This window comes from Typopeltis vanoorti, chromosome 11 (assembly GCF_054136105.1).
Source record: "Typopeltis vanoorti isolate ZY-2024b chromosome 11, IOZ_Tvanoo_1.0, whole genome shotgun sequence".
Lineage (NCBI taxonomy): Eukaryota > Metazoa > Arthropoda > Arachnida > Uropygi > Thelyphonidae > Typopeltis > Typopeltis vanoorti.
This window is the reverse complement of record NC_143559.1, coordinates 98411737-98427740: the sequence shown is the minus strand read 5'-3', so window position 1 is coordinate 98427740 and position 16004 is coordinate 98411737. Positions and strand designations below refer to the sequence as shown.

The 16004-nt window shown below is 34.5% G+C and overlaps 1 protein-coding gene across 2 annotated transcripts in view; it reads left to right on the top strand.

Annotated features, from left to right (window-relative positions):
- The window catches only part of Elp1 (elongator complex protein 1), a 215592-nt gene that overhangs the window by 188704 nt on the left and 10884 nt on the right, over nt 1–16004 (top strand). For both annotated transcript variants that reach the window (XM_090400177.1, XM_090400176.1), the window contains exon 32: nt 12368–12516. In XM_090400177.1, the coding sequence (XP_090256303.1) occupies nt 12368–12516 (149 nt within the window). The remainder of the gene's footprint in view (nt 1–12367; nt 12517–16004) is intronic.

The following is a 16004-nucleotide window of genomic DNA, read 5'->3' as shown; positions in this document are numbered from 1 at the left end:
GAATATTCTCTGTGTTGTGTAAAGAAATTGGGAGTGAACATGAACATCTTTTACACTGCAAGGTGTGATGGCTGTCAAGAGGGAATGTTTTAAGAAGACTTATTAAAATGAAGGATGAAGTTTTAATGTTCTTAGACCAACATCCCCCAGCATATAGGGATGTAATATTTGAATTCAAAGACAGTTTTCATGATGTCAATTGGTTAATCAAGGTTGCCTACCTTTGTGACATTTTTGATTTTTTGAATAATTTAAATCTGACATTACAAGGTAGCAATTGGACTGTATTTAAAGTGCAAGAGAAGGTGGAAGCTGCAACAAAAAAACTCAAACTACAATAAAAATTTGTGGTCCCATCGTGTGGATGCAGGGAATTACAAATCTTTTACAAAGCTAACAGAATTACAAAAAGAGTATAATATGAGTTCCATGTTGGATAAGATTTCAGCTGTTATCAAGGAACATATACTAGGACTGCAGGCAAGTCTGAAGGAATATTTCTCCCCAACCAACAGCAACAAAGTGTGGATAAGGAACCTTCTTACAGTGAACGAACAATCTATAATTAAACTGTCGTGTGATATGGCACTCAAAGACATCTTCAACACAATACCACTGATGGATTTTTGGTGTATGTCTTGTCGTCAGGAGTACCCACTTTTAGCAGAAAAGTGATAAAATTTCTAATGCCTTTTGTCACAACCTATAAGTGTGAAACGGCTTTTCACACTTATAGGTTGGTTTTTAAAACTGGTTTTTCTAAAAAAAAATAAATATAGACACCGATTGGAAGTTGAACGGATTTAAGAATAAAGTTATCATCTTTTTCCCCAAACCTGAAGTTTCTAGGTAACAAACAACAGCATCACACTTATCATTAATAAATTACTTGGCTTTAGTTTAATTTCTTTATATTTTTGTAAGAGTAAATGATTCTTTATTATAATAATAATAAATGAAAACTCTATGAACATTCAAATCTGTTTTATTTTACTTATTGGCCATAAAAATTTTAGTGGATCACGAAGATAAAGTATTAAAATAACCGGGCCACGGGGAAAAAAAAATTGGGAAACCTTAATCTAGGGTATACATCAAGCTAAAAAAGAAATTTACTTTAACAAAGTACTTTGGATCTATATCCTAACAGAGAGAGCAATACTTAAGGAACAAACTCAAGCAGCCCATAAAAACTTAGCAGTGTCCCAAAATCAAGTTATGAATTTAAAATCTGAACTACCTAATTACATAAATCCAGGTATTGGAATGTGCTTGAAAGAATCACTGATAACTCAGCCAAACATATTCTGGAAACTAATGAAAAAAGCTAAATTCCATAGACGGTGAGATTTCAATGACCATCTTACAAGTGTAACTAATCAGGATATCTCTTCCTCAGTAAAGAGCTCAAGGAACAGCTGACCACCTGCATAACTGCCATGTGATCAACCTGTCCAGCCACACCCTAGATAACAGCGAACTTTTGCTACTTAATAAAGAAGATATTAACTTTGCAGTGCCTCCTCGAACTGTTAACACACTTAATGTTATAGTATATCATATTGAAAGAGGGATTAAATTTTTTCCAACTAATATAGCTGATAAAATTCATTTAGAAACTTGTAACATTTTGAATAATACCATAGCAATATGTAGCAATTTCTCCAAAACAGAACTAGCAGTTGTCAAGTCATTAAAGGCTGACAGAAGTAATTCTGTGCTCATTTTACACAGATCAACTTACCTTCATCGATATTGAAAGAAGGATTCAATTTTTTCCAACTAATATAGCTGATAAAATTCATTTAGAAACTTGTAGCATTTTGAATAATACCAAACAATATGTAGCAATTTCTCCAAAACAGAACTAGCAGTTGTCAAGTCATTAAAGGCTGACAAAAGTAATTCTGTGCTCATTTTACACAGATCAACTTACCTTCATCGATATTGAAAGAAGGATTAAATTTTTTCCAACTAATATAGCTGATAAAATTCATTTAGAAACTTGTAGCATTTTGAATAATACCAAACAATATGTAGCAATTTCTCCAAAACAGAACTAGCAGTTGTCAAGTCATTAAAGGCTGACAAAAGTAATTCTGTGCTCATTTTACACAGATCAACTTACCTTCATCGATATTGAAAGAAGGATTCAATTTTTTCCAACTAATATAGCTGATAAAATTCATTTAGAAACTTGTAGCATTTTGAATAATACCAAACAATATGTAGCAATTTCTCCAAAACAGAACTAGCAGTTGTCAAGTCATTAAAGGCTGACAAAAGTAATTCTGTGCTCATTTTACACAGATCAACTTACCTTCATCGATATTGAAAGAAGGATTAAATTTTTTCCAACTAATATAGCTGATAAAATTCATTTAGAAACTTGTAGCATTTTGAATAATACCAAAGCAATATGTAGCAATTTCTCCAAAACAGAACTAGCAGTTGTCAAGTCATTAAAGGCTGACAAAAGTAATGCTGTGCTCATTTTACACAGATCAACTTACCTTCATCAAATTAATTAATTAGTCTCTGGCAGCAACACTTACCAACTTGTGAACTATTATCCAACTAAAATGATTAAGAAAAAATTGTTAAATTACTTAAGTCTGTCACTTTTTGGTTATCAGATACTGTTAAAAAGCTAATGCCACATTTTGTACACAAACATAGTTCAGCTGAACAGTTGAAGGTATAGGCAGTCCCAATTATTACCTAGCCACTAGTATCAACAATCAAGGAGTTGGTTGGTCATTGTCCTTCCTACATAACAAGCCATATGTTTATAAATAATAGTTGTAGCAAAAGTATCATAAATAAAATTCTTCACAAAACTACACCTAAAAATGGAAAACAGACATAACAGAGAATTAGGTAAATCTTGTTTTGTCAAGTCAAAACTTATCTTCCACCTCTACATTAAAGATGCCAAGAAATTATATTATTGGTCATCATCAAATTCCTGACATGTACCTTCAAAGGGTGTACAGGATATGATAGTGCTACATGAAAAATTGGTTTCATTCTTTATCCAAATATGAGCAAACAAAGTTTGCATGTGAAGTAACTTCATGGCTGGGCTTCTTGTATATAGAGGTTAATGACTTCACATCAATTACCTTATCCCATAATGAAACACACATATCCTTACAGACATGCATAATGCCATGCATTATGGAAAGGGCCACTACCCATACTGGTTTTTTGACCTTTATTGAGGTCTCATCAGTGAGAACCAGACCCAGAAGTGATACCAAGGTTGAAGTAATGTAGAAGTCATATTTCCATATACAAGTAGTTAACAGGTGTCACACCTTATTACTAAAATACTCTGGATTAGAGATAGATGTTGGAAGTTTTTTCACTTGGTTACACTATAAATTAAAGATGCCAAGAAATTATCTTGATTTCATCATTTATCCAAGTACAAGCAAATTAAGTTTGCCGTGAAGTAACATGACTGGGCTACTTGTATATAGAGGCTAATGACTTCATCAATTGCCCAGACCTGATGAAACCTCAATAAAGGTTGAAACCAATTTGGGTAGTGGCCCTTCCTGTAATGCATTGCATTATGGGACACTAAGAAGGCAATTGATGTGAAGTCATTAGCCTCTATATACAAGTAGCCCACTTTGGAAGTTACTTCACATACAAACTTTGTTTGCTTACACTTGAATCCATCTCAGTCCTTACGTTCTCTAAGGGAAATAGCAGTAACAAATTTTCTTGCACACCATCCCTCAATAAAATTACAACTCATACCTGAATCTCCAATATTCACTCTACTTCAAGAATATTCAATTTCTAATTAAAACCAAAAAACATTAACAGTTTACTTCATAAAATTCAATTATCCAGCACTGGAACAGAATACAACTATTTTGGAATGTTCATGTGTTTTTAAGTGACAGTTGATAGTTCCTCAAACAGAGAATAGATTTCCATCTAATCTTCACTTTTAAAAAAATTACAACAGTGAAGATACATTAACTTCTCAATAGGAACTTTAATAAGGAATCCACAAAAAAAAAAAAAAAATTCATTCCTTTTTTATTATTATTTCTTAATGAGAATCAATCACCACTCTCCCTTCTGTTTTTCCATCTGCTTCATTTTTTACAACACATCTATATATGATGAGGCAGCTGAAAAGTTCTCATAAATACCTAGAACAAAAATGATATTAAAGCAACTGATATAATCACAAGAAAAGACAATAAATAAAAACACTGCAAGATATAATACAGGTGAATACAGTTTTGAAGCTGTAGATAGTTTTAAATGCTTAGGTTCATTAAACAATAATGAATAATATAACCGAAGAAATTAACTGTTAATAAATGGAAATAAGTGTTATTATATTTATAAAAAGTTAATGAGTAATAAGATTCTTAATCATAATTCAAAATTAAAACTTTATAAAAGAATTATAAGACCTGTAACAACATATGGATGTGAAACGTGGCCGTTAACTCAAAAAGATATAAACTGAGAATCTTTGAAAGGAAAATATTAAGGAAGATAAATAAAATAAATTCCATATGATGGTGCAATGACTGTGAAGTCCCCTTTTACGGGGAGATACGGCATCATCTATTCCCCCAAATTTTATCCGGGCTCCGGAACTGCCATCGGCTGATAAATCAGGCCTATGGCTGGGTCAGTATTCCTGACTGTAATCCGTGTGTGTTCACGGGACTGGTTTGCCTGCTTGGGGGATGAAAAACCCCATATAAACTGGCAGGAAAAACCCTGCTATCCATGTCCAAGACTGACTAACTTGGCTATGGCTGAGGAAGATTCTTCAGCTCCTCACGTCATCGGCGAGAATCAAACCTAGGACACTCTTTCCCCAGGCATATGGTTGCAAAGTGCACAGCCACTATGCTAACCGTGCAGACAAGGAAGATATATGGACCAATAAAAGAAGAAAATGGAATATGGAGAATTAAAACAAGTAATAAACTCGAACAACTAACTAATGATGAGATATAGTAAGATATATAAAGTCACAAAGAATGGCATGGTTGGGCTATATAGAAAAATGGAAGAAGATAGAGGAATTAAAAAAAAAATATTTGTATAAAAACAATTAGGGCAAAGGAAGAAAGATAGACCAAGAAAATGATGATATTAAAGGTACCTGTGGCATAATTATAAATAATAAATTACACGATAACCACAGTAATTAACTTTAATGAAATAAAAGTGCAGATATTTCGTACTGAAATTAACAATATATCATCAAAAATATAAATATTTCAGTACAAAATATCTGTACTTTTATTTCATTAAAGTTAATTACTGTGGTTATTATGTAATTTATTATTTTTTCTCAGAGGATTGCAAATGATGCAGCAACAGTGTAACAAGTGTATAACACTTTGTGCAGAATATGTAAAATAATGTGTAAATTACATGGTTCTACCTCAATTCCTTCATTGGTGATTATCACAACTTTTCAACACACCCACGTGCGTGTATGTGTAATACAGATCTATATATATATATATATATATATATATATATATATATATATATATATATTCTCTCTGCCCATCAGCTGTTTGTTTCATATCACAGTTGATTTTTTGAGATTGCATGAATGAAATTATGACAGCCAGATATCACAAAAATAGGACAAGCCTTGCAGTGCTCCAATATCTCGTGTTTCAAGATTATTTGTAATAAGTGCCTTCTGTCCTTGATCTTCACAGTATCCTTGATTGGGGTGAAAGCAACCTAGTCAACTTTAATGCTTCCAAAATACAATTTTGCTTTTTTTTCCTATTTAAAAAAAAAACTCTCAGATCTTCTTTCTCTCATGCAACATCAAGAGCTTCTTTGATGTCAGAACTACATGTTGTATCTTTCAATGCTATCAAGTCCAATAGCTCTTCCTTGATGTCCAGGTCGTGAGATACAAAGCAGACAAATGTAGCTAGTTGTGGTTTGTCCTAAATATCTATAGATTTATCCAAAGCTAGACTAAATGCAGCATAGTGTAAGTTTTTTACATTGTCAGCATTGATAACAGTCCTTTCGGTATGCCTGGAAACTGGCATCTGTTCAATCAGTTTGAGTAGTTTTGTTATTATCCTGGTCTAAAACAAATTATTTGTGCAATATTCTTCTTGACAAATTCACCTTCCGTATGTGGACATTTTGCCTGTGCAATTTAAATGCTAAAATAAAATGGCGGGTTTTATTTTAGCCTCTTCAGTAAACATGGACATCACTTTACTCTGACCATGGATTTGTTCTTTCAAAGTTGAAAGTTTAGTTCGTCTCAGATCAGAGCCAAGAGGAAATTCATTACTAAAATTACTGTGATGCACGTTATAATGATGCTTGAGATTGCTGGCTTTGAATTGTGCAAGTGTTATTTAGCATATGGCACACATTGGTTTACTTTGTCGTTTCACAAAAAGAACTTCTCTTCCCACTCTGGTCTAAAACTTCTGTGTTCCTTTTGATATTTACTTTTATTATGCAACATTTCTAAGCACTTGAAAAAGAGTTCAACAATAACAATCACTGTCAATGGATTCATGCAACAATATGTTGAACGATACTGATAGATGAGCGCTGGAAGTGTAACTAATGTGTTGTGGAGAGCAGGCATAGCTTCTGCATCCCCACCACCCATCTCGCCAGGTGCACACTCACTTACTCCCATACCATGTTATTGGTCAAAGGGTGTGGCTCTTCTAGGTCTTACTGGAATTATTTTGGCTCCAGAAGGACGCATAATTGGCCACCCCTGTTTTATAATCACAATGATATTTTTATACATCTTTTATTTCAATTTTAATTAACTAAACTGTTTTTCCTAAACAAAACTGTAAAGAAATTTAAATATCTTTATAGTATACTCCAGATGAAGTGCGAAATGTCAGGTGATTATTTAGGTTTATGTTAAATAAGTTATTATTTTAACGCAGTAGTGATCTCCATAATTTATTGTAATGAATACCAGTCATCATGTAACTAGAAGGTATTCAGACATTAATTGACATAAACCTCTTCTGATAATTACACGTGTTTAATTGTTTTTGAAATTTTGCTAATTGTTTGAAATTATACTGGTTTTTGGTTTAAGTTATATAAGTTAATAAAACTAGATAAAACGTATTATGTTCTGTATGAAATTGGCATAATTAAAAAAAAAATAAAATTAAAAAAGGTGAGAGTATCAGAAACATAGAAATAAATGCATGCGACTTTTTATATAAGCATTGTCTGTGCTACAGCATCATTGGTTATGTTCCAATAAACTCTTTTAGGATCTAGAATTCTAGTAAGGTGCACATCACTAGAATACTAGAATGTTACTGACAGAAGTGCATATTGCTGTCATTTCACCAAGCATTCATCTGGCAGTACTGTTTTGTATAGGTTTTGTGACCTCAGGTATATTGGGTGGATATAAAATATATAGTAATCCTCCAATTATCCAGCCACAGAGGGAGAGTAATTTAAAGTCCAATAATTGAAGGGTTGGATATTTGAAAATATAATTTTAAGAAACAGAAAAGCAATTTCAACATGATCAGTTGAAATTGCTAACCCATTTCATGTATTGAAGTTTCATTCATTTAGAGGTCAGATAGTTGAGAGATCACTGTATTACTATTGTAATGTGATTGGACTTTCCTCAGCCGAATTGGAAACATTGTCTTTGCCATTGGGTTTCAGAATAATTTATGGAACTAGTAAATATACCAGGCTTTTCTGGGAAATTCCGAACTTTTGAATTATCACGCTAACAAGTGCTACTATCTGCATGCTTCATATGCAGCAATTTAGCAACAACATTGGGAAATAGCCTAGCAAAAATCGCAACATTTTATTTTGCTGAGTTATTGTATTACATCCATATCTGTTTGTGTCAACACGTTTGGTGCATCTGATAATTTTTGCTTGTGTTTGGGTCAGACTCAAACGTAAAAGTGGTGGAAATATTTCAAAGGTGGCCGAACTTCAGTTGACAATGATCCTCATTCAGGATAACTGTCAACATCAAAAATTTTCCAAAATGTTGCAAAAAGCAAGACAGTGAATAAGGAGTATTATCTGGAGATAATGCAGTGTGTCTTTGTGAGGCTAGCAGAAAAAAAAGGCTTGATGCTGGGAGGGAAAACTGATGGATGCTTCATCATGATAATGTGCCTGCACAAACGTCATTACTAATCTGTCAATTTTTGGCGAAACATGAAACAACAGTTGTTTCACAGCCTGCTTACTCACCTGACCTCACACCTGCAGACTTTTTTTTATTCCCCAAATTGAAATTGGCATTGAAAGACTGATGTTTTGAGTCGACTGATTCAATAAAATAAAAAATTGTTAACTGAACTGTGCAGTATCCTGAAAAAAGCGTTCCAGATATTTTAAAGGATGGAAGAAATGCTGGCAGTGATGTATATATATGAAGTGGAGGAGAGTACTTCGAAGGTGACAAGGCTTAATAGCTTCTAATTTAGACAGGAAATTTTTATTTAAAAAGTTCTGGAATTTCTCAAACAAACCTCATATACTGTTTTACATTACAGGTATCCTTGTTTAACGCGATTAATTAATCCCTCGATGTTAATTTGTATATCAAAATCACATTAATCAAATCTATTAATCAATGTTAAAAATTCAATTCGTCCATGATCAATTACTGTATTAATAATTCGTTTTATATGGTACTCTTTTAGGAAAGATAAAAAATGAATGCAAAGTAAATGTTTAATAAATGCTTGTACCTACATTAGTTACTGCAATTTTTTTATCAAAAAAAGTTATCAAAAGTCGTTTGAACAGTTTTAATTTTTTCTTATCAGCATAAATTCTACAATAACAAGTAAAATCTCTAGACCTCTGCAAACAAGCATTCTTCGATTAACATCTGGATCCATATCCATTACTTGCTGCTTAAGCGATTCTAAACTGTGAAATATTCCATCCAGTTCTTTGATTGTTATCTCCTTTGGAACTTCATCTTCACATTCCATTTGTTCTTTGTCTTCATATACACATTGTTATTCAATTTCAAGAAGATCATTGTCGCTGAAATCTTTTGAATTTGAATTCAATAATTAACATCTTCTGCATCAACACCATCAAAACCAAGGTCTTCACCAAGTGCAATGATTTCTTCGACAACGTTGTTCACAGGATTTTGAAAACAACCTAAGTCATTAGCACATTCTGGCAAAAGGTTTTTCCAAACAACTTTCATGCAGCAAGAAGACACTTGCTCCCACGAGTCACGAATGTTTTCAATTGCATGTTTAATGTTAAAATTTTTCCAAAATTCTTGGAGCATAATCACATTTTCTCCCGTTGTTGTTGCAATGCCACCTATGTCCGTGGGTTGTAGCAACGATGTGGAAATTGTAACAAATTTAGTTAAAAAAATAAAACTTTCACATTCTCACACAGATCATTAAGAAAATTTGGATGAACAGGTGTGTTATCTAAAAGCAAAAGAGCTTTGAAAGCTAAGTTATTTTTCTTGCAATGAACTTCAACTGCTGGTCAAAATAAGACTTAAACCAATCTTCGAATAGGCTTTGGATAACCCAAGCCTTCTGATTCATGCACCAGATTACAAGTAAAGAGTTCTTGTTGCATTCTTTTAAAGCCATTGGATTCTTAGTTCGATAGACAAACAGCAGCTTCAATTTAAAATCTCCATTAGCATTCCTTCCAAGCATAACAGTTATGCAATATTTTGATAGCCAGGCTGTGCTGCTTCTTTTTTTTGATATAAAAGTTCTAGATGGCATTTTTTTCCAATAGAGGCCACTTTCATCTACATTGAAAATTTGGCGGTAATCGTAATCATTTTCTTCGATAATTTTCTGCAGCTCAATAGGAAATGTAGATGCAACAGCTTCACCTGTTATTTTCACATTCTATTTTAGTCCATCCGTAGATTTAAAATTTTCAAGCCAGCCTTTGCTAGCTGCAAATTTTGAATTGTCTTCTTTATATTTAGTCTCTTTAAGTCTTGAAAAGAGACTTAGAGCTTTGCCTGTGATTATAGGCACTAATTGGAATTCTCTTTTGATTTATTGCAGTCTTCCAGCCAAATAATCAACAGATCTTCCATTTCAACCATTATAGCACTACAGTTATGTTCATTGCATTCTTTCGGATGTAGATGCAACTCTACCTTGCTTGCAATACTCATCAGCTTTGGATAAAATAGTCTGTATTGTAGGCTCGTTAAAACCAAATTCACTTCCAATCTTACTTTCACTTTCATCACGTTTAAATCTTTTAATTACATCAAGTTTTGTATTTAAGGTAATTACTTTCCTCATCTTTTTTTCACTTAATGACCTGTATTGTGTGTTATTTCTTTTGTTTTCTTTGTTTTATATATTATCCTCCCCCTTTTTTTCTTACACTACATATTCTGTTCGTTAATGGCCCTTAGACTACCTACTCTCTAACTTGTGTGAGGCATCTCCCTTTTCTCTCAGACGGATTTATATACTGCACCAGCCTGAGCTTAGGTACAGAGTATATCTTAACCTGGGGTGGGGGGTCACAGAAACTTGATGCCACCAATGTAGTTACAACTGAAACAGAGACTGCAGGTGTTCTAATCTTGCAGTCATAGCCCTTCCTTCTTAACTTACTCTGGGTATCCCCACGTGCATATACAAATAAACAGGTTCATAACTTTTATGAGTGGTAAGAGTCAGTCTACATGGTCAGATCACACATATAAAAACTATAAAACATATTTAATGAACTCATAAGTAGTACAAGGTATAAGCATGATGTAAGCAATACTAAGTTAAAATCATCTAAGGATTCACTCACTCTCTCGTTCCTTAAACATACAATTTCTCATTTTTTACATAGAATGTTCCCTTCAAAAGGTTATAATACTATACACAGTTGATCAAGTGCTCGTTAGTCACAAAACACATCTTGTTTCCTTTTCATATGGGTCTAAACATTGGTTCTTAACAAATTCTTGATTCTCGGACAGTCAGTCTAATGAGAATTAAATGTCTACAATCTGCTTAATCCTCAGAGTTCAATTTTCATTCTTAAACACAAAATTTCTTCCATTCACAATCATCCTAATGTTTAAGGGACAAAGAATATGTAAGGTACTTATCTACACTGCATAGGATTTTGGGATTCCTTCTGTCCTTCCTTCGTGGTGGGAGACTTTGTTGTTCAAGATCTGCTGCCACGTGGGAGTCACGTGTACTCTTCGAGTCTGGCGCTCGCTTCTTCAAGAATTACATCAGTGCACTTTCTTTGCCAATGGCCCACAAGTTTATCTGCCGTTCTCTGCTGTGATGCCTTGCCGGGACTTACGGTAGTCAACTCTGGAAACGTAGGAGTTAGACATCGTTGACCACTGAGGAGCACATGAGAGAAAACCGGAACAAACAAAATGGGGGGGGGTTGCAGACCTGTGTTGCTGCATATATATTCTCCCTTTCCAGCGCCCTGTTTTCGAGTTAGATTTTGCATATTCGGCTTTTCAATTCGTCCCCGACTGGGTGACCTCATCGCACCGCCATACGGGGCTTTCCATTTTCGGGAAAGCATGCCTCTAGATATTTTCCATGAACTAGCACCCACGGGCGCTTACAATACTACGGTGGCATTTGAGCGACCTTTGCCCTTTCTTAGGCAGCATACTGACATTCTTGCATGTGTAGTTATAAATCACTAGTAATTATCTTTACACATATTCTTTGATTATTTTACATTTACAATTTTAATTTAGATCTATCAAAACTCATACTAAATATTTCTTTCGTCTTATTGATCATGATATTAATTCTTCTTTGACATGAACTTAGTTGCTGAAAAGACAAGTATGCTCTTTTAATGGGACATATTTTGTTAGATTCTGGATGGGTGACTTCAATGTAAGTGAGGTTGCCCATTTCAGATCTAACACCTGGTTGTGGGATTGCTCTTATTCTTCGCATGATTAATGGACTGTAAAATTTATGAAGAACGTAATTTGTAAATACAGCAGAACAACTGGAGCTTGTAATACGTCCACTCTTAATGCTGGCAGCGAAGTAACTGATTGGCTCTGGGAGCGCGGCTGCGTGGGAGGAATGGCATCATCGCTCACAACTTTCTTTCTCTTCAAGGCTTGCATGTTTTTGTGTGGTAAATTTAAAGGCACATTAATTAAAACTCTTGTCATGTATATCAAGGGATAGTCACAATTTATTTCACTGCGTTAATCAAATCCCACATTAAACAAGGGGTACCTGTATTTTAGCTGTTTAAATTATTTAATAATAATTGAATATTAATAATCTAAATTTAATATCTTAACGTAAATATTTGTTTCTCAAATTTATTCAAATAGATGGCTGTAAAAGTTTATTGAAAACCTTGGTCCAGTTTGGTTATGACAATCAAGCAGAGAAGTTACAGAAAAATTTAGATTCCTTACTAAGGTTAATTGTGAAAGAAATACCAAATATTTGGCCTTCCCAGACTGATGGCCCACCACTTGTATGTATTATTTAAATTTACTTAGTAGTTTGAAAAATTAAATATTAAATGTTTTCTGTATTTTGTATCTGAGTAGTTAGAATGATAATATTTCAAATAAATAAAAGTAATCTGAATTAAAGGTCAAAGTAGATAACCAGGAAAGGATTTCCAATCAGCCTGTAATCTGCATTCCTGTAAGGAATTTAAGGACTTCTGATCCAGTGTACAATTCTTACCCTCACGGTCGGGTCCCTAGAGTCCCAAATATGCCTTGTGATTTGCTCCATTATTAGGTATCCTCTTGGATAATGATCAGACAAGGATTTAGTCCAAAACAGAAATGATGGTACAACATGATCGATCATCATCATGCCAATTGCTGGGCATTGCCTTGCTAAACAAGGACTCTGCTGATTTCATCAGAGTACAAGGACAAAAGTGAAGTCACTACTTGAACAAACTCAGACTAAGCAGAATTGAAGGTAGTTACCATTGATATAAGATTTTATTATATTATATTAACGTTAATTATATTAAATTATAGAAAGTATTTTACCTTGGGTATAATAAATGTTAAATACATTTAACATTTATTGTACCCAAGGTAAAATACTTTCTACATTCATATCTCCTCCAGAGATTTTTATTTAATAAGGTTAAAACACCTTACGGTAACTTGTTCTGGTAAAATACTTATAAGCTCTGTATTACTAAATCTTGGTATTTCTAGCCTGGCTCCCACTGACGAGACCTCAATAAAGGTTGAAACCGGTCTGGGTAGTGGCCCCTTGCCTTTAATACAAAACATCATACATCCCCTTCTTGGAGATATGTTTTGGCATTAAGGGTAAATATTAAGATTAGTGATCAGAGCTTATGCAACCTTTACCACGAGTTGCCTTGGTCTTGCACTACCTGTAAGATCAGCTAGCCTTGCATCACTTGCAGGCGCAAACTTGACTTGTTTGTCTGTTTGCTTACTTGGGAAATGGAGTAAAACCAGGTTTAAAATTGCTTGGTATTTTTAATATATTAAATTATATTAACTTGAATACTTTCCTATATTGTGGCAACGTTACATTGTCATCATCAGGGATCACAAAACAATGATATGTGCATGCAGACACTAACACTGCACAATGGAAAAGAAGTGGAGCTAGCTGGAGAATTAGAGAAAGTACAGTGTCAATAATTGCCATTACTGACAAAAACAAGAAGACTAAAATAGGTGAGATACTACTTACTAATGACTAAGATGTTACATTCACGCAATAGCAATCAGAGAAAAAAAGGAGTAGTCATGATATTCAACACTAAACACAATGATAACTTCTTAAATGAAGGGCAATTTCAACTAGAGTGAAGTAAGCAAATTTCAAATTTGAGTATTGGAAATGATGCTTATTTGCATGTCTGGTTCCGAAGAACCTTCTGATTAAAAGAATTCTGTTAGACATAATAGTTACTTGTAACTATTATTTTTCAGGAAATAACAATGTATACTAAAATATTAATTATATTAACTTTAATGATTACTTTCCTGTATTATGGCAATGTTACTTGTCATCATTAGGGATCACAAAACACAATGATATGTGCATGCAGGCACTAACACTGCACAAATGACAGAAGAAAAGCAACTAAAGTCAGGCCTAGAGTTCCCCCTCCTCCCCAGTGGTCTTGGTCATTGTGCTGAATATCTAAGGATGAGTGCTTCCATATTCGGGGCAGTCTCATGAACCCAAATTTGTTGAGATTTGGAAAGTTTCTCAGGGCTGAGGCACATTCAAGTAGTTTCTACAGTGTAATAGAGTGGCCTTCTTTCAGTGTATCCTGTGGTGGGTATTCAAAGCATGGTCAACAAGTCCTGAGTGGCTATAATGGTGGAACTGGATGTAGTTCTTGTGTTCAGAAATTCCGATATTTGCTATCCTGCCTGTTTGGCCATAGTAGGACTTTGCTACTGCAAGAGACCTGATAGGTCTAGGAAATGTGATTGGTCTTTGGTGAAGCAGATAAGGGATCCCAATTTTTATGTGGTCAATAAGTGGTTGTAAGGTTGTAGTTCCATGGGTTTTTGTTAATTTTTTAGATGCGACCCAGATATATGGAATGGTGATAAATTTTGTGTAATCTCTGCTCTGAAGGAGGGGATGTGGTTGCAGAGTTTAATTTACCCTGTTATACTGTATAAGGTTTTTATAATCCCATATTGTTGTGGGGGGGGGGGGACTTCTGGTGAGTGTATCTACCAGTATGTATGGATATATATACTGGTAAGAAATATACAGGGATCCATCAGGCTGCTGTGTAATCAGAGTGTCTAGGAATGGAAGACTGTTGTTATTTTTCTTTTCTAGGGTAAACTGGATCTTGAGGTGTCGATTGTTTACATGTGTTAAGAAATAGTTGAGCACGTCCAGGCCTTGTGGCCAAATGGAGAACACATCATCTACATAGTGTAGCCAGACAGTGATTTTATGTGAGGCATAATTTAAGGCTTTTTCTTTGATCCTGAACTCCTGAATCACTTGGTGATTCAGGAATTCTTGAGGCAAACAGGCCCACTTTGGAGCAAGGACTTATTTTTTTTTCGGAGAGGAATTTTGAGCAGCAATTAATCTCTCGATGAGGTTGAAATCTGGGGAGCATGCTTGCCACTCAATTCGATTAATATCCTCGGTCTCCAGAAATATCTCCACTGCTCATGTACAATGTGTTGTAGGATTACTATCGATAAAAATGAATTATTCACCCTACAGCACCAGGAACAATCAAACATGACACATTGAAGGACGTCATTGCAATATTGTTCACAAGTCATAGGCACTTGTAGCTTGGTGAGTTCATTAAGCATAATGCCTCTCTATATCATGACCCCAGCACTGCCATATCTATCCCTTTCAAAACCATTCTCACAGTGGTAAGAGTATCACTTTCACGCCAGATCAGTTGTCATCTAGATTCAGAGAAAAGACTAAAAAGACTCATCTGTAAAGAGTACGTTAGTCCATTTGTGTCTTGTCCAGTTTTAATGGGCACAACACCACTGAAAACCTGCTCTATGATGATTTGTGAATAAAGGGATGCAGACTGCAGGTGTTTTGCTGTTATAACCAAAATCTGTGTTCGTGCTCTGTGGTAGAGCAAGGGCAACCTCTTATAGCAAACGTCTGGAACATATTCTATTGGTTTGCAATGCTGACCAGAGCCTGAATACAATGCTATGTGAGATTCCAAACTGTCTAGCAATATCAGTAATTCTGCTGCCTTCTTCAAGCTCTCAAATAATTCTTCCCCATGTGTCTAGATGATGTCTTTGAAACATTACAAGACATCCAACTTTGCAACTTTATTCCTTCAAACACAATTCACTTAGCGCAGCCTTTGGCTTTTATCCTGTTGAGTGCTACCACGTGATCTCTTTGCACACAATTTGAAAATTTGAATGTGTACCTACTTTCTACTCAAAAGCGTCATTTATACAAATTGCCACAATGTGATTC